Below are 24569 nucleotides of genomic sequence, written 5' to 3'. Positions count from 1 at the left end.
TTCCCTCCAATCCCCACCCCTGCTGCCATAAGCAAGCACGCTGGGACCACTGGCCCTGGGAGTAACTGCCATTTTATTGAGGACCTTCTGTGCGGCTGGCCCTGTCCCATTCCTGCTCACAGCATCTCAGACGAGGAATGTGGTTTGCCGAGGTCACACAGCTGGGAAGGGCTGAGCCTGTGGGACAGAGCCATCCTGCGGCCAGGCTCTTCCCCGCAGGCTGCCTTGCCCCTTCCCTCTGCCTTACTGTGGACAGGTCGGGGGTGGTGGGAGGGGGCCTTGCCTAGGGCAGCAGGCCCTGGCAACCTTGGCTGAGAGTTTGGGTCTAGCCAAACCTGGCTGCTGGGTGGGCTCCCCCACCTGCAATAGACCCCATCCTGCCACAGGGTGAACATGGTTTGCAGACAGGAGCACTTGAGCCCCGTTTCGAGGTTGGGTGGGTGCAGGAGGAAGTGTCTGTGCTGTGTCTTGGGCCCTGGCCTTTGGGAGTCTAGAATGTTCCCCGTAGTACCCATAAGCTTTTAGAAGTACAGATCTGTCTTCCTCCCTGTAGTCAAGTTGTTCCATGGTGACTAAGCGGATCAGAACAAAATGGCACGATGACGTCCCTGTGTGGAGCCATCCACCATCTCCCACCCTGTGCTCTCTCGTTCTAGCCCTCTGTGGGCGCATCCTCTGCACCTAAGTAAGGAACCAGGCCACAGGTCAGCCAGCAGGGCCTTGTCCGGCCTCTGGGCCGTGTGCTCCCCTGTGACCCACGGCTGCCTCCTCTGCCGGTGCGTCTTGGCCGATGAGCGTGCAACACGGCAGGCTGCCTGAGCTGGGGCCCAGGATGGAGAGGGGGCTGCCTGCCCAGAGCCGGAACGTGCCCTGTTAGGGCCCTGCCATGCTTCTGTCTGGTCCTCCTGTGCTCTGTCCGATGACAGATTGCTGCTGCCTTCTGGGCTCGGCGTGCAGGTTCGTGGCCAGCGCAGAGGCCCTGCACCCAGTGGTTTGGCCCCCCCTGGGCGGGGACCCTCACCTAGTGCAGGAAGGACCTCCTCCCGGTACGGAAGAAGGACTCAATCTGCTCCAGCGACCGGCCCTTGGTCTCAGGCACCCAGCAGCCAGTGAACACCAGGCTGGCCAAGCAGATGGCAGCGAAGAAGAAGAAAGGCACGTGGAGGCCGAAGGCGTTCTGGGGGTATGGAGGGGATGCCTGGTCACATGGGGTTCCCGGGGCCCTTCTAGTGTTAGCCAGCTTTGAGGGGCCTTCCCCTTATTCCCCTGCTCAGGGGTCTCCCTAGGCTCCTCACTGCCTCCCGCATGAGATGCAAATGCTTTAGCATGGCCCGCCCTGGCCCGGAGCTCTGGCCTCAGCCTCGGCTCAGGCAGCCACCTCTCTCCCACCTGCAGGAGGTCTGCATCCCCTAGCCTGGTGGGAGCGAGCTCCTGTGTTTCTGGAGCCATCGCACACGTCCTTGTGCCCTGCCCCAAGCTCATCCGCACCTCTCTGCCAGAGCTGTGCATACTACGTGTGCTCCCCAGCCCTGCCCTGACCTGCTGGCTACACCAGGGGCGGCCCTGGCCCTGGCTGCCCCAGTCACACTGTCCCTCCCAGGAGCTGGGAACGAGATTCTGGTTGGCTTCAGGGCTTGTTGGGGGTCTGAACCAGGAGTGGGGAGAAGGGCACATAGCGCCCTATGTGGGCTGGCCAGCAGGGGCCCTGCCGGGAGACCCAGACTGCTACCCAGAGAGAAGGCCCTCTGGGCTCGCTTGTCCTGGCCCGGGAGTACCTGTGGGACACTCCGAGGACTTGACCGAGAAGCCCCACCCGAGTTACTCACCACCACCAGCAGGAAGGACTTGGTGAGGGCAAAGGCCGTGAGCCAGCTGACAAGCACGCAGAGCCCCGAGGCCACACCACGGGCTTGCAGGGGCAGGATCTCTGACATGAGGAGCCAGGTGATGGGCCCCCAGCCCATGGCGTAGCCTGCCAACAGAGGGGACGAGGGGCCTCTGCTGCCTGCACGGAGCTGCCAAGACCCCTGGGTCGCCAACCCCGCTGACACACCAGGACAGCGGCGCCCCGCCCATGCCCTAGCAGGGCCCTCACACCGAGCACAAGCCAGCCCCCCTCTGGCTGGCCATCAGCCTCCCGAGCCCTCAGCCCAGTGCAGTCACTGCACACCTACCCATGATGAAGAGCATGGTGGCCACCAGGGGCAAGAGGGTGAGGTAGCTGGAGGGGGTGGCCAGGGGCTGCTCTGTGTCCCCCAAGGGCACACTCTGGAGGCCCATGGTGCTCATGGTGCTGTTGGGAGTCAGAGGCTTCGGACCGAGGTGGACGTACAGCCCCAGTGTCAGGTTGGCCGCAAACATAATGGTGGCTGTGGACAGACAGGTGGCCCTCGGCGGGGTGGGGGCCAAGACCCTCTGAGCTGGGTGCTTCCTCTGCATAGCCCCTCAGCACCCTGTGCCCTACGCGGGCCGGTTCTCATCCAGGCGGCCGCCATGGCCGTGACCAGACGCTTCCTGCAGAGCAGCAAGCTCTGCCTGCCTGCGTTTGAGCTTCCGTCACGCTGTGGCCCCCTCAGGCCTTCCCGCCGCAGCGGGTGTGTGCCAGGCCCTGTGCTGGGCGCGGGGAGGCAGGGCCCACAGGGCAGATGGGATGACCCCGCGCCCCACCCTGGAGCTCCCAGCCACAGTGTGCCCTGTGTGGGCTGGCGCACCACCGTCAGCTGTGGGAGGAGGCGGCGAGTGCTCACCTGAGATGAAGAGCAGAACCTTGCGGCCAGCCAGGTCCATGGTGAGGGCGGCGATCAGCACGGAGAAGAGCCTCACGGCCCCCACAATGGCCGCATCATCCTTCGGGGGCTGCAGGGGGGAAGCCGCCGGGCCTGAGGGGCTCCAGCTTGCTGCTCCTGTCCCACCCGCCCCCGAACAAGGGGCCGCGGGATGCTCCGGTCCCAGGCTGTGGCCACAGCTCCTTTGGAGCACTGAGCTGCTGAGCAGGCACTATGTGCCAGGCACTTCCTCCAGTCACCCGGCCCAGCCTGCCGCCCCCGCCCCCGGGCCAGCATGGGATCCAGGTGCCACAATGACTTGTGGGACTGCGCTGTCACTAGTATCTTTCAATCCCCTCTCCCTCTGAGCCCAGGACCGGCCAGCGCAGGCACACCCTCTAATCTCCCGTCTACAGAAGCGGAAGCTGAGGTTTGGAGGGAAGGGACTTCCCTCTGAGCGGCAGATGCTCTGAACCTGGGGTCCGTGACCCACAAGGGCTCCGCACTTCTAGACAATGGGTTCCTTTGGAATCCTGGATATTTTAAAATATATAAGTTCACTTATAAACACTATTCTGAGAATGGGGGCATGGCACAAAACCAGCTAGGAGATCCTGGCGGGCTCCACAGGGCACATGCACCCCTGACACGTGGCACAGGGCAGGTGCTCAGTAAGGGACGGCCTCCCAGATGCCGGGGGCAGAACTGGGTGGTGTGGGGTTGGGCTCTCACCAGAAGGACGGCAGTGCTTTCGAAGATGGGCTGCAGGTAGACGAGGATGGGCGTGATGCCCATCAGTTGCTGCAGGAAGCGCATCAGCAAGGCAATGAGGATGGGTCGGTACATGTGGGGGTTCCGAGCCTCGGCCCACGACATGTGGGTGCTCTAGAAACATGAAGCTGCCACTGGGGGGGAGCTGTGCCGGCCCCTTCAGCAGGCACCACCCTGCCCTGGGTTGCATGGGGCTGGGTAGGAGACTCCCTCCTCCCTTCCCCTAGGAAAGACCCTGTGCCGGGAGGCAGTCCAGGCCATGCACGGGCCTGGGGGACCCCCGCCCGAACCCCAGGCTCTTGGATGAGCGGGTGGGTCAAGGCAGATTTTTGCTTGTAAGGGTCTCTGTGTGCCCAGGCATCGGCAGCACGGAGCACGTGCTCTAGGTCAAGTGTGGCAATATCTCCCCTCCCCCTGGTTCTTGGAGGTGGGAGCTGCTCTTATCCCCGTTCCCCAGGAAAAGCAACCAAGGCTCAGATAGACCTAGCGGCTGGCTGCAGCCACAGGGCGCTCTGCACCCCGACCCTCCCACACCTGTCTGCGGATGTTGTCCTGGATCTGCTGGAACTCCCAGCGGATGTCGGTGTCGGCCCCACGGAGCCAGGCCAGCGCCCTCAGGGCCTCCGTGTCCCTGCCCCGTGAGAGCAGGAAACGAGGGGAGTTGGGCATGAAGCTGAGCAGCAGGATCATGATGAGCACGGGCCCTTCTCCGGCCACAGCCAGCCAGCGCCACGGCAGCAGGAGGCCTGGAGGCAAGGATGGGGTGAGGAGCTGGGGTCCAGGCCGGACAGAGTCCCCTCCCGTCGAGGCCTCTGAGCAACCTTATCTGTCCTCAAGGGCTAGGCCCAGGGCCACCTCCCACAGGAAGCCTACCCTGGTTGCCCCAAGCCTTTGTGATTTAGACCAGGAGGGGCCCCAGGGATTGCTTGGCCCCAGCACTGGGCCCAGCACATAGAAGGAGGTCCTTGGAGGGTCTCAAGGGCCATGGCAGGGTGATAGAGGGGTAGCCTGAGCAGGCAAGCCCCCAGGCTTCTACCCCAAATCCCCACCCCATCTCAACCAGATGGGCTCTGATCTCTTTTCTATATGGACTTCCCATATGGCCAGAGAGAGGCAGAGTAGTGCCTAGATGTACACAGCACAGTGGTATCTTGTCCCCCAGCTGGGGTTTGTTTTGGGGCATGTTCACTGCCTTTCCAACCCTGTCTGCTCCCCCGCCTGCACACAGGAGGTGCTCAGTGCTCATTTGGATGATACTTGCCAAGGGCGTAGAGGGACAGAGATCCGAACACTGCCATGAGCTGGGGCGTGGCCCCGAGGGCCCCACGAACACTCGGGGTAGCAATCTCAGACACGTACACCTGCAAGACACATCAGCCCACCCAGGGCCTTTGGTGAGATTTAGGCTCCTGGGCCTGGGTAAGATGGGAGAGGTGGCCCCGGTGAACCTTGGGAAGTGACGAGTGGGGGCTTCTGATGGGGCTCTTGTCCCGATTGTGACTCCATCCATTTCCCTAACCATTAAGTGGGCGGACGCACTCACCTTTGAAACGGGCAGCATGAGGTGGGGAGGTGGGAGGCCCACAGGCACCCGGTCTCGGCTCCTCCCGGGCATCCCTAGCCCCCTGCTGGCCTTGCCCTGGCCCCTGACAGGGTGTGTGTGTAGCTGTGGGAGGAGTCCTAGGCAGGGGAGAGACTTCCCCTTGCCCCATTGCTCAACGCAGGTTTTCTTCAGTTGAGCAATGTGTCTGACTTTCGGGAAATGGGGTGGGAACTTGAAGGAGTCCAAAGTGAGGTTGGCTGGGGATGTGGGGACAGATTAGCTGCCCTGCTGCAGGTGAGCTAAGGCTCCCCGGCAAACATATCTCCACTGACTGGGGGGCTCGGCAGGGGGGCGGGGCCGGGAGACTTTAACCACATGGTGGTTAGCACAGTGCTGAGGCAGTGAGGGGACAGGGGTGGGCAGTCCTGGCCTTACCGGGATGCAGGCAGCAGTGAGCCCCCCAGCGAAGCCTGTCAGCGTCCTCCCCAGCAGCAGCATCCAGAAGCCGTGGGCACCTGCCATGAGCGCGTAGCCGGCTGCTGATGGTACAGCGGAGAACATGATGCTGAGCTTCCGGCCCAGGAGGTCGTTGAGAACCATAGCACTGAGGCCCCCAGCTGCCGCACCCAAGGTGAATACGGACTGCAGGAAAAGGGTGGAGGGCAGACATGTGTGGGCACCCAACCCTCCTAGCCCCCATCAGAGCCTAGGGGCAGCTGCTTTTCCAGGCTGATCGTGAGATCCCTGCCTACAGGATCCAGGCTCTGACTGATAGTGAGCCTCCTGTCTCCAGAGGTGTGCAAGCATCATGTGCACAACCCTTTGTTAGAGATGCCACCATGGGGAGTCCTGCTCTGGGGAGTAATGTGGGGCCACCTCCCCATAGTGGTTCAGCTCAGCTGAATGTTTAAATGTCTAATACTATTACGGCAGACAGGAGAATTCTGTGACCTGAAGCCCCTGGCATTTTTAGATTTGGGGGTTCTTGGATTCCCTGTAGAGTGTAGTGAGTAGGATCCAGTCAGTGACTTGGGCACATTGCTTAGCCTATCCGGGCCTCAGTTTCTTTAGCTGTTTTATGGGCACAGCAGGAGTACCCACCTCATAGGGTTGGCCCTGGAGTCAACTGGCTCGCATGTACAGCAGCAGCAGCACACCCCTGGCACATACTGCGTGCTCAGTACACACGGGGTATCGTCTTGGCTGCTCTGTTGTAATTGTAAATTGGAGGCTACTGAGATGGTAACTCTAGCATCCTGGGGCTCTCAGGGCCCCCGCTCTTCCCTCCCATGTGCCCACACTCAATCCTGGGGCCCTCCTTGGCCCAGCCAGGGCCTCTTCCCATTGGCATCTGAGGCCCCTGCCCCCCATCATTCAGGGAGGTGCCCGCTCTGCTGTGGCAGTCAGGCTGTGGGGGTGTGTGGGGGGGCCTGGGGTAGGGGTGAGACCCGGAGGACCACCTCTCCACTGTCTCCTTCCCACGTCTTCTTAGCAATCACTTCCTCCTTCTATTTCAGAGCATCATCTGACCTCACTCACCCACTGCCCCTCCTACAGTCTGGTGATCAGGGAGGAGGAAGACCAGGGCCCTACAGGGGGGCCCTAGCTTCGTGGGTCCCCACTCACCCTGCTGTGCCTGTCTCCAGCTCAGAGCAGGGCTCTTACCCCAAACCAGGATGCCTGGGTTTTGGTCAGACTCAGGTCCGGGTCCAAGGAGTGCTCCAGGGCTGGGATGACAGGGGACGTGTAGACCAGGGCATACCCGAAGCTGAAATTGCCCAGCACGGCGGCAAAGGTGGCCAGGAACACCCTCTTGTTCTGTGGGGCCCTGGTGGTGGGGTGGGGGGGGCAGGCAGAGTGATGAGGTCTTGGAGCTCCTCCGCCCCCCGTGGCTGAAAGGCTGCGGGTCCTGAGCCCAGTGGCTGTCGGCTCGGGCTCGGAGGGCAGCGCTGGGTTGGGCCAGGCTGAGGGCTCCCAGAGCTTGTGTCATCTCGCTTGGAGAATCCCCAGGACAGTCCCCAAAGCCCACCCCCGTGGCTGAGACACGGGTAAAGGGTACTTCTCTCTAGCAGAGGAGGCTTGCCTTCTGGTGGCACCCTTGCCTCTGAAGCTTGCTGTGTGACCTTAGGCAAGCAAGTCCCTTGCCCTCTCTGGGCTTCCTTCATCCTGGCTGAGCCAGCTGGGGGCTGGGCCTGCTACGGGGGGAGAACAGCTCCTTAAATAGGACTAGGGTGTCTGGGGCAGAAGGGGGCCAGACGGACCTTGGCCGGACACTCACGGAAGGTCAGAGAAGGCCCAAGGCGGAAGCCGGCCCCTACCCGCAGCCCCCATGCCCCGCGACTCTCACCCGACCCGCGTCCTCTCCCCCGGCGACGGGGACTTCTCAGGGAAAGTGTCGTAGTCCGGGCCCTCGGCTCCCAGCAGCGGCTCCTGCATGGCCGCCCCTGCTCGCAGTGTCCGTGCGGCCGCCGAGGGGCAGGGTGCTGGAGGACAGCTCCGGCCGGGAGACGCTCCGGGCCGCCCCGGCTCCGAGCATCCGGCGCAGGCTGCAGCTCCACCCCTCGGCCGCGATTGGCTGCGAGGCGGCCCTGCGGAGCCGGCGCCGGCCAATGGGGCCGCGGCGAGCGGTGCGGAGCCTCGGATGCGGATGCTCGGATGCGGATGCTCGGATGCGGGCGCGGCTCCGGGGCGGGGACGGGCGGCGTGCGGGGCTCGGCCGGGCTCTCCCCGGGCGCGGGCCCCGGGGTACGGGGGGGCGGGGCTCTGTCGGGGCTTTCCTGGGGCGCGGGCCCGGGGGCGGAGCGCGGGCGGGCTTTCCCGGGGCGCGGGCCCGGGGTGGGTCGGGGCGCGGGCTGGGGTGCGGGGCTCTGTCGGGGCTTTCCTGGGGCGCGGGCCCGGGAGCGGAGCGCGGGCGGGCTTTCCCGGGGCGCGGGCGGGGGTGGGCAGGGTGCGGGGCTCCGCGGGGCTTTCCTGAGGCGCGGACCCCGGGGCGGGGCCAGGTTTTAAATAGGCGTGATCCGCACCTCGTGCTCCCCGGGAGACCCCTCAGCTGGCCCTTCAGATGGGAGCCCCCGGACCCGCACCCGAGGGAAGAGGAGCGATAGACGCAGAGGCCCTGCGGATTCGTCCGTGTCCACGTCTGGGTGGGATACCAGCACCCACCCCAGACCCAGCTCTATAGGCTGGAGGAAGACATGCCCAGAGAGGCTTAGCGACTCCCCAAGGTCACACGGAGTACCGTTGTTTCCCTCCAAAGGAAGGCCTTGCGCTCTGCCTTCCTGGACTCCCTCCCTGCTACATCGTGTGCTGGAGTCACGCCTGGCCCTGCCCCTCCCCTCCAGGGGTGAACTGATATCTGGCTGAGGAGTGCCCATGACAGCATCCCGCATCCCGGACAGCCAGAGGGGGTGTGGGGTGGAGGCCCAGGGAGGAGGGGGCGGTGGTCCCAGTGGCACAGATTTGTATATTTTCCCCATTTCTGGCTCTGTTTTATGGCAGAAATAAGTTGGGCTTGTTGAGAATCATCCAGGTGATAAGATAAATTAAAAAACAAGAAAAGCAGAAATAGAGTATTCCCTGGAGGCTCACCCTCAAACAGTAACACAGTCCACTAGTACCCGCTCTCCCCGTGGACTTTTCCAGAGAGGGGCTGGCTCACACCCTGTTCTGCTGCATGGATGTGCCACGTGTGTGTGTGTTTTTTTTTTAACTGATCCTTTGTTGTTGAGCATTTGGGTTATTTCCAAATTTTAGCTATTAAAACAGTAAATCGTTTTTTAAAAAATTTTTTAATTAAAAGATTTTTATTTATTTGTCTGAGAGAGAGAGAGGGAACACATGCGAGAGCAAGGGGAGCGGCAGAGGCAGAGGGAGACTCTCAAGTAGATGCCCTGATGAGTACAGGACTCAATCCCACAACCCTGAGATCAGACCTGAGCCAAAATCAAGAGTGGGCTGCCCAACCTGACTGAGCCTGCCGGGTGCCCCCAGTAAATTTTTTTTTTTAAGATTTTATTTATTTATTTGACAGAGAGAGACACGGTGAGAGAGGGAACACAAGCACGGGGAGCAGCAGAGGGAGAGGGAGAAGCAGGCTTCCCGCAGAGCAGGGAGCCGATGCGGGCTCGATCCCAGGACCCTGGGACCTTGACCTGAGCTGAAGGCAGACGCTTAACGACTGAGCCACCCAGGCGCCTGCCCCCCCCACACCAGTAAATTGTTTTTAAAAGTATCCTATAATTCCCTTTTGCTATCAAAATACAACAAGTAGAACAATGGAGAAAGCATGCTCGGGAAAACCACATCCATCACTCTGCTGGCACTCTGGTGTCCTTCCCCACGTGGGTCCGTTCTGCATATTTTCGCGTTGTGTGTGTGTGTGCACAATTGTGTGACCACTTACAGCACATTTTCAGCATTTTCCTGCTGTAAAGGACCTAGGCTTTGGATCCAGGCAGAGCCAAAAAACGGTGACTCCTGTTGCTAACTCGGAGCAGTCCACGTAACCATGTTTTATCAATTGAGATGTAATAGTGGTTTGCTCAGGAATCTCCTTCATGGACATTAAGGCTATCTCGCACATGTGTGCTTGTTTTTTTATTTATTTGTTGACAGAAAGAGACAGAGAGGGAACACAAGCAGGGGGAGTGGGAGAGGGAGAAGCAGGCTGCCGGCAGAGCAGGGAGCCCAATGCGGGGCTCGATCCCAGGACCCTGGGATCATGACGTGAGCCGAAGGCAGACGCTTAACCGACTGAGCCACCCAGGCACCCCCACATGTGTGCTTTTAAAATTAGTAATTCACTGACCATCTTTGTCCTTAGAGGATGATTTCCTTCAGCAAAAGCATGTTTCTCCAGTCCTCAGGCCTCTTTTAACCACCACGCCCTGCACCCCTATTGGGTGGCTTGGGCCTTCTCTCCTGCCACCTGGGTCTGCCCCATATGGGCTGCTTGGGGACCTGGCCTCTGGAGCAGAGCGGGGCTCTCCTCTTCCCTGCCCGTTCCGGTGCCTGGCCCAGCATAGGCACACAGCGGTGCCAGGAGGCCCCTAGTCGATTTGCATTCAGAGCCCTCCCCTCTCCCTTAGCTTCTCCCAGCCCCCAGCAGGGAAGTCTTTGCTCAGAAGCAGCAGAAAGCACTGGTCTGGGAGTCGGCACCTGGATCTGCTTCCCCTCTCCGGCCAGGCAGGACACACCCACTGCAGGGGCTGGGTCCCTCATTTCCCCGCCCCCCAGCTCCAATCCCTCCCTGAGGGAGGCCCCAAGGAGGGTGGGTTCTTTAGAGGAAGGGCCCCTAGTTGAACCACTCAAGCTGCCACTGGTCTGGGCCTGCACTGGGTAAGGTGGCAGCTCTGGGGTTTGGGAGCTACCACCCTGGTCAGAAGGTAAATTCCCGCAGAGCTGCCAGGGTTGGGGAGGGGCTGGGCAGAGACCACCCCCGACTCTCAGGCTCCTGCACGGTCTCCATCCCTGGCTGCTCCAGGGCACCGGAGCTTAGCAGAGGGCCTGTGCACAGTCTGCCCCATACAGGGGAGGAGCCTGGGGACCCGGTCTCAGGCTGCTGTGACCACCTTTGCCAACCTCTGGGACTTCTCGAGAACCCTGCCTTCTCTGAGCTGTAGGATGGCTGTAACCTGGTGCCCCCCTCCCGGGCTGCTGGTGGGCACAGGGCAGCTGGGCAGGCCTTGATGGAGCTCCTGCAGTCTGACAAAGGTCCCTCCAGACCAGGCTTCCAAGGGCCCAAGAAACTGGCTGAGCTGCATTCCAGACCTGCTGGCACAAGGACAAAGGTCTCAGAGGGGGGCTGTGGTGCTGAACCTGACTTTCTAGCCCCAGCCATCTCAAGAGGGAAGGTAAGGGGGTGGGAGGAGATGCCCAGACCCAGGCCCTACTGTCTCATCTGGTCCCTATCTTCCCCGGTGGCCTTCTGCATCCCAGTGTTACAGAGGAGAAAACAGAGCCTCGGGGAGTCACTGGCCAGGGTTACCTCTGGGGCATCTCCTGGCCCCGGCTCCTGCTATGTCTGGAGGGCCCCCGAGGGGAGAGGGATGGGAGGGACCGACAGAGAGGGGACCACTTCCCTCGTCTCCTCCTTCCCACAGATGGGCCGGCCAGAGCCCCCAGGGGAGAAGGTTTCTGACACCCAGCTGTCTGGCGCCCCTGCCGCCCTCCATCATGCCCTTGGCCATGCCATCCCTGGCCCCGAGGACTCGGACCTGGTGCCCTCTGTGACCCTGGCTGCAGCCCTGGTCCTGCTGTTCCTCCTGCTCTTGGCCTGGCTGGTGTGGGACAGGCCCCTCTGAGGTTCCTGCTAACATGGCTTCCTAGGCAGAGGATGGGGTATCCCTTGGCTGGGCCTGGCACGAGTCAGGAGTGGCAATGGGAGCAGAGCCAGGGACAGGGATTGGGGGGCAGGGGGTTGGAGGGTTGGAGGGTAAGAGTGTGGGGAGGTGACTGGGCCTCCCAGCCACACCCTGGACCAAACCCCGTGACCTTTGTTTATGGCAGTCCCCAGGGAACCCCAGGAATTCCCCAAGGCCCCCCCGCCCTGCTGGAGGCAGGAACCCAGACGAGCCCTGGCCTCTGCTGTCCAGCGCCACAGCTGGAGCATCATGCCTCCAGATGGCCGCGGAGCGTGGGCTAAGAGCCTGGGGCAGCCAAAAGTGCTCAGGCAGGCAGGGCTCAAATCCACTTCATGCCGGTTTCCTGCAGGGTGGGGGTCCCCATCTTTGCATGACCATCCTGGGTGCTGCAAAGAAAGCCAGGTGACCCCTGGGCATCTGTGGGATGAAGCAAAGGGAGTCGGGAAATGAGAGTTCCAGCCCAGGCTACGTCCGTGACGGGCTGGGACAGTGGATGACGTCCTTCTCCATTCTGGGCCTCAGCTTCCTCAGGCATCAAGTGAGGATGGGCGTACCTATTTCTGTGCATGGTTCTGAGGCTGGCCAGTGGGTAGGCACTCTGTGGTCACCTCTGCAGCCCACACTCTCCCTTTGGCCAGGGACCCTCGGAGGAAGCCCCCCTCCCCGGAGGCGGAGGCCACAGGAGCAGGGATGCGCTGGTCTTGGCCGCCACCTGGTGGCTAAAGTAGGAATGGCATCATCTGTCGTTCGATCCCCTTGGGCTCCTCCTGGCAGAGGAGGGGAACGTGTTTTATTTTTTTAAGGGGAAGCATTTGAGATTGTGGATAAGCACAAGTCTTGTTACTTAGAGAGAACTTCTTTTACCATGTGCTGTTTATCTTTGTTCTCTTCATTTCTGCATCTATAATTTTACCAAAAAAAAAAAAAAATCATCAGGAAGAGGGTGGAGGGGGCAGGTGAGGTGGAGGGGGGTGGTGACGGTCAAGCCCAGGGTCGTGGATGTCCTCCTGCCCCATGGGGGCCCTGTTTCGGAGCCTGACAAAGGAAGACATGCATTTCTGAGGATGGGAGGGGCGTGGGACATTCAGGTTGGGACTGGCGGTCCTCATAGAACAAATGTTTACCAAGACATCGTGTGCCAGACATGGGAAGGAAGGAAGGAAGGAAGGAAAGGGGTTTCTTTTTCCTGCTCCTCCAGCTTCCCGAAGTCAGAGTGCTCACCTGTGTATCCAGGCTGGGGTGCCAGGGAGCTGCAGACTCCCTCTGTCCCCCACTCCCTCCTCACTCCCTCTCAGAGGCTGCAGAACCAGAGGCGAAATCCTTGGCTCCTTCCCTCCAAGTGTGAGATCATGGCCACAGATGTCAGGCGGTCCCCACTCCCCCCAGAGGTGGCTTCCAGTTCCTTGGTTCCCCGGAAGGCCTCGTGAGCTGGGAAGCGCCCTCTGGGGAGCAGGGCCGGGGGAGAAGCCCCTCTGGGCCTTGCCCACCAGGCCCAGGACAAAGGAGTGACAGAAGCAGGCAGGTTCTGCTTGTTTGCATTTGTGACTGGTGACCTGCAGGGAAACTATCGTTCTGTGTAACCAGTGACCCGTTTTATAAACATCGCCCCGCCACCTGGAGGTTTTTCCTGCGAGGACAGCCAGATGCCCCAGGTCAGGAAAGTACAGGCTTTGGGTGGGTCGGACATCACGAAGGGTGACGGGATGGGCCTGGGGACTGGGGTGGGCAAACCTGGGGTGGGGGGGTGCGCTCCCGAGCTGGCTGGCCAAGAGTTGCCAGGGGCAGGCCGCTTGCATGTGCGTGAATGTGAGTGTGCATGTGTGAATGTTTGTGTAATGTGGGTATGTGTACGTGTGTGTACATATGTATGCGTGTGTGCATGTGCGTGCTCATGTGTTTGCTCCACGTGGCCTCCTACAGGCGTGTGTGCACGGGGTGAAACGGGCGTCCTTCCTCCCGGCCTGGCCGCGGGCTGGTGGGGGTCTGCGAGGCCAGGCTGAGTGGCCCATAGAGGGGGCCAGATGAGTTTCTCCTTGGCTGTTGTTGAAGAGACAGGCCGCTCTCCGGTTGTGTGTCCTTGGGAGAGTCATGCAGCCAGAGCCTCCTTCCCTGGTCAGCCCGTGGGACGCTGGGGGCAGCCTGTCCCTCTGTGCTTTTCTGCTTTGCTGCTTCCTAGAAGGGCCCTAGTTTTGTTTGCGGTGGCGAGGTGCTTAACTGTCCTTGCAGCTAGGTGGCCACGTGAGGTGTAGACAGGAGCGTCCAGGGAGGGTCCTACCCAAAACAGCCCGGCCTGGCCCCCTGTTGGGAGGGGGGTGGCTCCAGGTCACAGGGGACAGGGCCGTGGGAGGAGAGCAAACACAGCCTGGGGCTGCGGGGCCTGTGCCACCCGCCGCCCTCCTCCTGCCCCCTGCCTTCCACGAGGTGGGAACAGAATAACCATCCAGGGCTGTGGGTCCTGTGACGGGTGGAAGCCTCTGTCCCCGGCCCAAGAGACAGGACAGAGGAGGACGCCGACGGCTGGGGAACACAGCCACAGGTTAGCAGGGCGCATAGCCTACTTCTCTGTAACCCGGGGCGGCCAGGCCTGAGTGCCGGGCCCCAGCAGAGCCGCAGCAAAGGCCTGGCTGGACGTCCCCTCGGGGACATTCTTGGGCACCTTCTGGGGCTTTCTGCCAACCCACACCGTCAGGCGCGCCCTGCTTGGGGCAGGATAGGGAACAGGGAAAGGCCGAGGTGGGGCTGTCTCCTCCCCTGGCTGTCAGCCCCTCCTCAGGGCACTGCTGGGACCCCTGCCTCTTCTGCTTCTGGGGTCCTGGCATGGTAGCCAGATAACCTGGGGCTGGGGCCTCGCCTTGCGAGCCGGGCGAGCCGCGCCCCGCCGCTCGCTCCCATCTCCTCTTCTGTACAGGGGGAGCTCGGGGAGGTGTGTGCAGGCGAAAGCAGTGGAGCCCTGAGCCAACGCCCAGTGTCCCAGATGGGCGCCCATTACCTTTGCCTGTCTGCGGGCGTCCCCACTGGCCAACCAGCCTCCGAGCGAGGCCTGCGGGAGAGCAGGCTGGTGTGGACACGGGCTGATCTGCGCAGGTGAAGTGACTTCCTGCCCCGTCTGGCGCCAGGAAGGGTCAGACCCAGGTCCCCCACCCCGGCCCAGACGCCCTCGGGTTTAGGCACCCTCCCCTGCGGGGGCGCCACCCTGCGGGCCTCAGCCAGCGCCGTCTTTGGGGACCCAGCTGGCCAGCTGTGGGCTGCTGATCGCACAACAGCTGCTCTTCTTGCTCGAGTGTGACGGTACATTTTTTCAGGCGGCCGGACTCTTCCTGGCTTGCAGTGTAAGCGACGGTCTGGCTCGGTCCCGGCCGCCCCCTGTGTCCCTCCTGTTTATCTTTGGCCCCCGGGCTGCTCCGTGGACTCCCTGCCAAAAGCAAGGACTGAATTTTGAATCTTGTTTTGCTGATGGTCTAGAATATGTAAAAAATGTTCCACTGGGAGACCTGAGGGCATGGTGGGGGTGGGGAGCGGGGGCTTGGGATCTGTGCTGTAGCCAGCACAACCCCCCGCCCCGGGGTAGACCTTTGGGGTGCCTGGTGAGCTGGGGCGAGCGAGGCTGTTTATTTAGAGCGGTCGCTTGTTGGTGCTTCTGGAACACCAGGGGGTGCGAGCTTGTCGCACAGTGGGGGTGTCTTTCGCTGCTTCGCAGGGGAGAAAACACTTGGGACCCCATCGCTCTGTTTGACAGGCTGGCTTGGTCCCCGTGGGCGTGTTCCCGCACCCACTCACACCTCAAATGCTTCTCCGGTGCACTCGGTGACTAGTTCCTGCTGGGCAGTGGGATCCGGACCTGCCCCGCCGCCCCGAGGGAGCTCCTGGTCCGGTGGGAGCCCAACGCGGCCAAAGGGCTCGGCAGGCAGGGGCAGGACAGGCGTGCGGCTGGGCCACGTGGCAGAGGGGAGGGCTGCGGTCCCAGCCTGCAGTGGGGACTGAGCATGGCTCCCGGTCACGAAGTGAACCCAAGCTCAGTGCATAGGAACCCGTGGGGCCAGCCAGGCAGTGCGGCTGTCCTTCCGAAGGCCCCAGGGTGGGAAGCGGCTTGGTGCTGGGTGTGGACGAGGCTGTCACCAGCAGGGGCAGCTGGAGCATGAGACTGAGTGGGGCATCAAGGGAGAGCAGTCAGGCTTTGAGGATGGGGGGTCCAGCCTTGGACACTCAGGCCTGGCCTGCGTGTGTACTGACACTCATAGATGCCATGTGCGTGCCCGTGGGTGTGTCTTCTGTCCCTGTGTCTACACAGCCTAGGGCTGGCTTCCAGCTGGTCCTGTCGCCCTGGACAGCCACAGGGGTTTGGAACTGTGGCTGCAATTTCAGGGGAAGACACAGATGGGGTCCCTGCCCTCACCCACCCCTGAACTTTGAGGCTTCATCTTGGAGGTAGGCAGAATGTCTCTCTGAGGGGCTCGGCCCACAGCAACTCCATGACCTGGGAGGCCAACTGAGGCCTGGGGTCTCACGGGTTGCCCTCTGTGAGAGCCGACGGATTAGCTGCCCAAGCAGGTGGCTCTTTTGAGAAGCCTGGCTCCCTCTTGCCAATAAGGAGTAGGGTTTATGTTTGTGGTCCTGGAGGATGGATACCAGGTCCCTGCTGCCCTTAAAGGGATTGGCTGGTGGGCATGGACACAATGGAGGATCCAGACCTTCTGGGGCATGGTGATGGGGAAGGGACTGCTGGTGGTGGGGGTCAGGGCCCCCCTCTGTCCAGAACATTCACATCGTCCTTTCCCCAGGTGCAGCCTGGCTGTGGCTGGGGCTGAGAGTGGGCTGCAGGGCTCAGGGATCCTGCCACCCTGGCTGGGTCTTCCCTGTGGCCACCAGGTGGGTGGCCCCCATACTGTGGCTGCCTGACTTTTCTCCATTTCAGGTCACCAGGATCCCCGCCACTATCTCCTGGAGTCCTGAGTCCCATGGGAGTGGTGACCCATAGGAACATACAATTAGGCGGAAGAAAGGTGCTTGCCACATGAATATGGCAGCATAGTGCCTTCCGGCCCGAGTGTGCCCCTGCTCTTCCAGATGGAGGTCTGGTGCCTGGCTTGGGAGGAGGATGGTCCTTGTGCATTCGACGGGCCAGGCCTGGAAGGCTCCAGTGAGCTGCAGTTATGGGGCGGGTGTGGGGAAGGTTCTCCAAGATCGCCCTCCAGCCCCCTCCCTGCCTGTGGACCCGATGCTCTTCAGGGCCAAGAGCAAATGCCTCTGTTTGCGGACACTTCCTGGCTTTCTCTGCACGCTGAGCCCACAAATCTCCCTTTGCTGGGACTTCTGCTGGGACAACAGATTTTGTGTTGGATGGACTTACAGGTGAGAAGCTCCACAGTACAGGAGCTGGTGTGCACGTGCATGCAACCCCACAGCCGGGGACCCCAACAAACCCCCTGTGGCTACCAGGCTCCACGCTGCACCTGTGGATCAGCTGGGAGCTCCTGGAGGCCCCTCCAGCTGCTGTCCACGTCCAGGGAGTGTAGGGCTTTGTCCCCAGACGGGAATGCCCTCTCCTGCCTGGCCGTCTTGCTTCTCACCAACTCATTACTAAGAATAAAAGTCGAGTGCCCATCGGGACCCTCTGCTGTTTCTGAGAAACTGGCCCCTTCCCCAGACTGTCCACTTCAGCCTTGCGGTTTTCCCGCCTTCATTTCAAAGTTTAGACATAATGCATCTGAGTCAAGAGCTCCAAGCATGGGGTCTGGCCCTTGAAAGGCCAGGCAAGGGGTCTTCAGCTCAGAGGTGTTTTGACTTTGAAAATTCTCCCACTTGCACTTGAAACATGGGGCTCACACAAAACACCCCCAGATCGGGGTGCAGCCAGCCCCACAGCTCTCTCTGGGCAGCTCCCAGATGATGGTTGAGGAGCCCCTTGGTGGTGCAGAGGGCACGCCCCCAACCACACAGCCTTGTAGCTATGAGGGGGGCTGTCTGACAGCTGGGCATCCCCGGGACCACCCAGTGCTTTCTTGGACTCTCCCTCTGTGCCTCGCCCTTCAACTTACTCACTCCACCCCCGGGGAGAGCAGAGGGGGTTTCACCTACTTAGAACTGCCTGCAGATTCCGTGTGAGGTCAAGGGCAGCACCCTCACTCTTCGGGGCCTCCTGACACTCCCCCTGCCCCCCCCCCCCCCCCCAGGTTGGCCAGTCTGAACTGCAGGCTCGAGGACCTGGAACAGGCCGCCGGCCTCTGGGAAGCAGAGCCGCAGCCAACTTGGCCTTCCATCGGGCGGGAGTTGGGATCCTTGACTCGGCCAGCCAGCAGGTCAGGGGCCCGGCCACAGACTGGGCGTGCAGTCCTGCTGGACGGGGGCCCCTCCTGGAGCTCCCGTCCACCCGGTCTCAGCTGGGGCTGACCTGCCGGTCTGGGATGTGACAGGCTTGGGAGAGAACATGGGGTCCCCGGCCTGGGAAGGCGTGCAGTCCTGCTGGACGGGGGCCCCTCCTGGAGTTCCCGTCTACCCGGTCTCAGCTGGGGCTGACCTGCCGGTCTGGGATGTGACAGGCTTGGGAGAGAACATGGGGTCCCCGGCCTGGGAAGGCGTTTGAAGGAGCTGGCTGGTGAGGTGGGCCCAGGAGGTTGGGGGCGTGACCAGTCCGGCCGGGAGATGGAGGTTGGTGCGCAGTGGGAGAGCGCAGTGGGCGAGACCATGGGCTTTGTGGGTCTACGTCCTGCCCTGTCACCTTCCAGCTGGCCCTGACCTTGGGCCTGGCACCCGCCTCCCTCTGCCAGAGGATCACATGAGTTTCTACACAGAGGGCGAACTGGGAGCCCCTTATAGGTGATGCAGGGGAAAGCGTCTCGGATTTCGGGTGATTTAAAGGGTCTTTTTATTCATCCGCACGTTTGAATTTTTCTACGACACACACGAATGTGAAGAATTTAAATGGTTGCTTTGAGCAAACTAGAATCGTCACCGGTGGGTCGCCTGTGTGGTAAAACGTAACTGAAAATTCCTACAACCCTGGAAAGCTCTGCATCCATCACACCCTGATGGGATGGTCGCTGGCCGCAGGGCTGGGGATCGGAGGGGAACCGAGTCAGTGTGGAGGGGGCTCCATCCGTCGGGGGCATGCACGCGTGGATGCAAGATACCTCTTGGCATGAGTGATGAACGGAGGAAGGAGTTCCTGGGAGGGGCAGTTTGGGGGGCCACGGAAGGGTCGGGTCTTGGAGGACGAGTTTGATTTTAACAGGCAGGGAGCAGAGGTGTGCCCGAAGGCGTTGCGGGTGCGGAAAACAGCCCATGTGCGTGCACGCCCGCATACACACATGCACACACACATGCATACATGGGCATAGAGTATGTGCCGGGGGAGGGGGTTGCAGCTTAATGGGAGGGGCAGCCAGAGGGCAGGTGAGGCCGGCCCACGGGGAGGTGCGTAGGCTGGACAGGGCGGCAGCATGATGCCGTGTGAAGTTTTGCAGCTGAGGGAGGACGTAGGAGAGCCACAGTCTGAGCCAAGAGAGGTCTCAGGCCACAGAGGCTGGCGTGCAGGGGGCTAGGACCAGGCTCTGTGGTGGCTCCTAAGTAGGTTGGTGAGAACCATCGTGCAGGCTTCTGGAAGCTACCGATGCCTCTTGGGCTTTCTTCTCAGACACTCTGGGACACCAACACATGGCCCTACCCTGCAGAAGTCACCCCGCTTGGGAAGGCCTCCAGAGAAGAAGCTCACACATTCCTCTGGTTTGGGACTAGAGATATCCTCCCCCCAGCCCGCAGGGCTGGAGGCGGGCGGGGGACTGCTTTGTCAGGCTGGGACACGCTGTCCCCTGGCCTGGCCTGGCCTCCTGGCACAGGGCCCGTGCTGGGAATGGCGTCTGACCCTGTGTTCCAGGAGAGGCTGGGGCAGTGTCCTCAGGACGCAGCTGTGCCCAGCTGTTTCCCGAATGACATCGTCCAGAAAGTTCACTCCCGCCCCTCCCAGCTCCGCTGACCAAGGGACACAGGTGTCAGGGCCCTTTTGGGGACCTAGGACCCTGGGGTAACAGGACAGAGGCCAAGACCTGCTTGGCTTGCAGAGTCTGGGAAAACTGTTGACTTCCTGAGGCCTCCCAGGTACATCGTGTGGCTAAGAAGTTTTGTCCACAGTCCAGGCCAGGGGATGCTCTTTGCTCAGGCTTGTGAAGTTAGAGGAGGCTCTGTCTTCCAACAGAAGAGCTCATAACTCCCTTGTCATGGCCACCAGCATCCCCTGCAGAGAAGACCCACCCTGTGGCTGTGATCTCTGACCTCCCTGAATCCACAGCTGTTCTGCCTGGAAGGCCTTACCCGAGTCCTTGTTGGAGCCTTGAGCCTTCAACGGGAGGAGGGCAAACCGTGGGCGTGCCTTCAAACCACAGGCTTGGCCGTGGGCCTCGGGCAAGTCACAAAGCTTCTCTGTGCCTCGGGATTCTCAGGGGCTTAGTGGGCTCCCTCCTCACTCCTGCAGCTGCCCCCCAAAGGCATGGGCATTTAGAGGAGGGGTCCCAGCCTTGAGGTCCGGCCCAAATGGCCAGGGTGGACACAGGTCCCTCTGGAGATGCAGAGCCTCTGATGGCTGCCACTGGCCCTTGCAGAGGAGGTTTCTGCAGACATCCCCCGTCACTCCTCTGCCCACTCACATGGAGCATGAGCTTTCGTGGACAGTGCCGTCACCGGTCTCGTTCACTGCCGAATCTCCAGTGGCTGGCATATAGGAGACGCTCGATAAATATTGGATGAATGAACGAATTCACCAATCACTAACTCATTTGTTGAGAATGGCAGAGTTTGAGGGCATAGACCCTGGAGTCAGATAGTCCGGCTTCTGAGGTTTGAGTCTGTGACTTACTGGCCATTGAGCGAGTTAATGTCCCCGTGCCTCGGTTTCCTCATCTGTACAATGAAGGTAAAGAGATTTCTGTTTTTATCAATAGGAAAAGCAGCTACAAATTCAGGATAGAAGGAAAGATGTCCATCTTGAACGCCGTCTTCCATTGGCTAGGAGGTTGCAGAGTCCTCAGGCCAGGACTCTTCCCAGGGGGAAGGAGGGGACCCAGGGAGAATGTGGCACACTCATGCTGGTTTTGCTTTGAGATATAGGGGGATGAGGCCACCATGTCACATCTGGAACAAAAAGATTGAATTCATTGTTTGTTAAGCCAGGGATTATATATGTTGGGCACCTGGGCGGCTCCGTCAGTTCAGCTCTTGATTTCAGCTCAGGTCGTGATCTCAGGGTCGTGAGATCGAGCCCCACGTTGGGCTCCACACTCAGCAGGGTGTGTGTTTGAGAGTCTCTCTCTCCCTCTGCCCCTCCCCACTGTGCTCTCTCTCTCTCTCCCCCAAATAAATAAATCTTAAAAAAAAAAAAAAAAGCTAGGGAGGACCATAGTTGTGAGACACAGAGTTTTATCAAGTGTGGCCTCAGGCTCTCCCCGCGGGGCAGTTTAGGGGCTGGATGCTCTTGAGCTGAGGAAGGGGAGTCACTGGAACGGGGCTGCTGGTTGGCTGCCCGAAGCAGGTCACCACCGATAGGTTGGGATTGATTTGACGCTGGTCCTGGTGTTTACTGGTCGTGATGGCCAAGGAAGAGCCTGTCTTCTCTTTTTGAATATGGGGAGCTGACATTTTCTGTGCTCATAGGTAAATTGGAGCATCACTTTTTGGCTCTCTTTGGGACTAGGGACAGAGGACAAAGCGCTGGGTCTGGGCGTGTTGAGGGTGCCACAGAAGACCACCTCCAGGGGCACAGGATTCTCAAGCACCCCACTTCACTGTCAAGGTAAACTCGAAAATCCACCTGGCCTCAAGATGTTCCATCAACAGTGCCTGGCTCAAGAGGAGAGGCGGGAGAATTCTCTAGAATTCATAACCCTAAGCTGGCCCTCATGTGTCCGTGCAGCCTGAATTCACAGTCCCTCAATTACCCCAAAACCTACAGCAAGGGATTTCAGTCTAAAGGGATCTTAGACTGGGAGTGCCCTAGTTGTGTGGCAGAAGCAAAGGCAAATACTTTGCAAAGGAATCTGCCTTCATCTCAGGCCTCAGAAAAGTTCCAGAAAGTTCCACAGCTTTAAATGAACCGTTCGGAGTAAAAATTCACTAAATACACAAGGGAACAAGGAACCATAAGCAAAAGCTGCAGAAACAATAGACTGTAGAATCAGATCAGCAAAAAAAAAAAAAAAAAAAAAACCCAAAAAACAAAAAAACAGATATTAGAACTATCAGACCTAAAAAACAAAATGAACATGTTTTATTATTTTTTTTAGAAGAGGAGGGGCAGAGAGAGAGAGAGAGAGACTCTTAGGCAGGCTCCACGCCCAGCACGAAGCCCGACGCAGGGCTCGATCTCATGACCCTGAGATAGTGACCTGAGCTGTGATCAAGAGTCAGACACCTAAGTGACTGAGCCATCCAGGTGCCCCAAGATTTTGTCTTTTTGAGTATAGTCATCCCAGTGGGTGCCAAGTGGTGTCTCGGTGAGGTTTCATCTCATGATGTTGAGCATCTTCTCATGTGCTTGTTGGTAATTCATAAGTCTTTGGTGAAGTGTCTGCTGAAACCTTTTGCCGTTTTTTTTCTTGAATTGTTTATCTCATCACTGAGCTTTGGAAGTTTCCTTATATGTCCCGATACAAGTCCTTTATCATATATATATATTTTACAAGTATTTCCTCCAGGCTTGTTCCTTTTCTTTTTAATTTCCTTAATGATGGCTTCTGAAGGACCAACATTTTAAATTTTGATAAAACCTAGTTTACTAATTATCCTCTCTGATGGATCACACTTTTGCTGTCCTAATATTTAAGAATCTTTCCCTGATGGAAGGTCACAAGGATTTTCTCTTACATTTTCTGCTGGAAGCTTTCTGGTTTTTGGAGTTAATTTTGGGGTGTGGTATGAGGGAAGGGTTGAGGTTCGTGTCTCATTGGCGTGGGAACATCTGTCTGTGCCAGTGTGCCTTGTCCAAAGCCGTTCATTCCCGAGTGGCAGGCTTGACTACCTCCTGTCTCCGTGACTGACAGCAACTACTCAGTAAGAATACAGAAGTTTGAAGTGATTCCACCGTGGAGCTCGATTTGATGGACTCCTACAGAATGTGAGGAGCAAACACGCTGGGCAGGCTCCCAAGGGGCAGTTAGGCAAACTGACCCCACACTGGGGCATAATTTTTACACATTGGTGTCTCATAGACTGACCTTGGTACCCGTGAGAAATCAGTTATAGCTTGGCCCCCCACCCCCCATCTGCAAATTAAGAAAGAAGACATCATAATGAAATCAGAACAAGGGCGGCCACAGTGCCTGTCTCAGTGGGCAACGGTGGAGAGGCCCGAATCGATACACACGGAGCAGGGTATGGAAGTGTCTGGAAGGCATGCTGCATGCCGGTGGCCGGCCTTTCATTCCCTCTGCCTCCTGCCTGTCGTGTTCCTTTGCTGATTCATGCATGGGTTTATGAGCTGGTGCTGCCTGCAGGGTCAGCCATGCACCAGGCTTGGTGGGGCCTGCCCAGAATTCCTGTGCAGCGAGGAAGACGCCACTGCACAGTTAGCCGGGTTCCCTCCGTGCTCACAGAAGGATGCAGCGCCCGGTGGCTTGGATGGTCCACAGTGGGGTTCCGCATTGTGCCATCACACAGCAGGACAAGAGCGGCCATGAGGGGCAGTGGACAGGACACAGGACTAGGGAGCCCACACCAAGTGAGGTCAAGTCCCGGCTCTGTTGGTGTGAGACCTCAGGCACACTGACACTTCACTGATCCTCAGTTTTCCAACCTGAGCACTGGGGACAGCCGAGATGCGTTAGGATGAGGAAGTGATAACAGGTTTGAGAGCCCCTTCCAGGCTGATCACACGACTCAGAGGACGTGGGCACCGTGGGGCCCAGTGTAGAAGAGCAGGTGTCTGCAGGAAGGACGTTCAGGTGGGCTCTGAAGTTGCCTGTTGTGTTGACATCGTGGGTTCTGCCACTCTGTGACTTCTGGAACTGGCTGGAGGCCCCAGGCCGGGGATCGCCCCCGGCCCCCCGGGCCCCCCGGCCCCTCCCCTCCCAGCCCCGGAAGTCAGGCTGTCGGTCTGAGGCCGGCAGCTTCCTGGAGCCCAAGCTGGAGCCGGCAGCAGGCCCTTATCAGCTGCTGCTCTGAGGCCCGCTACCAGGGGGCGGGGGACAGGGGGGCCGCCGGCTCTGCCAAACATCTTCCAGATGTGGCCACAGCTACCCGATAGCCTGGCTCTGGTTGGGGCCCTCAGCCAGCAGTCTCCTGTTAGCAGAGCTATTAGGAAAACAAAACCCAATGAAGGCACAGGAGGCCCACCTTCTCGGGAGGGAGAGAGGGGCGATTGGGCTGGACATGCAGATCCAGGCACTTGCTGGCTTCCTCCCTCCCTGCGGCCTTCTGGCCGGAGAGCCCGGCCTGCCCAGCCAGCCCTGACCTTGGGGTGGTTGCAGCCATTGGCTGGCTGCCTCCTGGGTGGGAATCTAAGTCTCCCCAGCCGAGGGCTCCCTGGAGGGTCCCTCCACAGTGCACGTGGGTGATGTGGGGTTCATGTGCCTGCTCACCCCAAAATGGCAGCTTGACAATGTTGCCAGTTTGCCAGTCAGATTGAGGGTCCCATGCGCCTCCGCCAGCCTTCCTGAGCCAGGACAGGTTTTTGGCAGTGAGGGGCCGTGGGGGAGGCGCCAGTAGGGTAAGCAAGGGTCCCTCCTTTTAGAGGTGTTGGGGCCTGAAGGGTGACCAAGGTCTCACGGCCCCGGGGAGTGGGCACCCCAGAGCCGTTTCCTTTCCAACACTCGGCCCCTCCATCATGTTCCTGGTGTGCAGGTCAGCAAGGGGTCAAGGCCAAGGCTTCTGAGGTTACTGACTAGCCACTTATCCAGTGTGGGCTCTTCAAGGAGCCATGAGTCTGCCCTCGCCAAGACATGGAAAAACCCACCCACTCCTTTGTTGAGAAATATTTGTTAACTGTGCGTGGAGAGTTACTACCTACATCCTCCTTTGCAGCCTGCCCCTTGCCTGTCCACCTGGCCCCGCCCCCAGTTCCTACGGCCACAGCTGCCCCTGGCAGTTCCCACACAGACCCTGCTTGACCCTTTACCCTCTCCCTGGACCACTGCTCTCTTCTCCTTC

General features: G+C 59.9%; 1 protein-coding gene across 3 annotated transcripts; it reads right to left on the bottom strand.

The window, feature by feature from the left end:
- Window positions 1–54: 54 nt before the first annotated feature.
- On the bottom strand, window positions 55–7617 carry SLC2A6 (solute carrier family 2 member 6). 3 transcript variants are annotated; one of them, XM_073889921.1, is made up of 11 exons: window positions 7427–7616; window positions 6745–6907; window positions 5515–5721; window positions 4798–4897; window positions 4071–4282; window positions 3498–3650; window positions 2748–2856; window positions 2175–2369; window positions 1827–1972; window positions 1022–1177; window positions 55–681 (listed from the first exon to the last, which is right to left on the bottom strand). In XM_073889921.1, exons 1-10 carry the CDS (start codon window positions 7513–7515, stop codon window positions 1022–1024), a joined length of 1530 nt encoding a protein of 509 aa, XP_073746022.1. In that variant the 5' UTR covers window positions 7516–7616; the 3' UTR covers window positions 55–681. The 3 variants fall into 3 exon arrangements, with proteins under 3 accessions (XP_073746022.1, XP_025715278.1, XP_025715279.1); XM_025859493.2 differs by having other exon boundaries at window positions 55–177; XM_025859494.1 differs by having other exon boundaries at window positions 55–1177; window positions 3498–3566; window positions 7427–7617.
- Between the last annotated feature and the right edge of the window lie 16952 nt (window positions 7618–24569).

Source organism: Callorhinus ursinus, unplaced genomic scaffold, assembly GCF_003265705.2.
Source record: "Callorhinus ursinus isolate GAN/ISIS: 27379988/994484 unplaced genomic scaffold, GSC_fseal_2.0 scaffold122, whole genome shotgun sequence".
NCBI classification, from domain to species: Eukaryota; Metazoa; Chordata; class Mammalia; order Carnivora; family Otariidae; genus Callorhinus; species Callorhinus ursinus.
Note: the sequence above shows the minus strand (reverse complement) of the source record. Positions and strands in the feature narration are given on the sequence as shown.

What these genes read in the sequence shown, in the direction of transcription:
- SLC2A6 (XM_073889921.1), bottom strand. Translation starts at nt 7,515, where the DNA reads ATGCAGGAGCCGCTGCTGGGAGCCGAGGGCCCGGACTACGACACTTTC. An exon ending in TCACTGCTGCCTGCATCCCG is followed by an intron (nt 4,898 to 5,514) that starts GTAAGGCCAGGA and finishes TGTGTCTTGCAG; the next exon opens with GTGTACGTGTCTGAGATTGC. An exon ending in GGTTCTGCTCTTCATCTCAG is followed by an intron (nt 2,370 to 2,747) that starts GTGAGCACTCGC and finishes GTCTGTCCACAG; the next exon opens with CCACCATTATGTTTGCGGCC.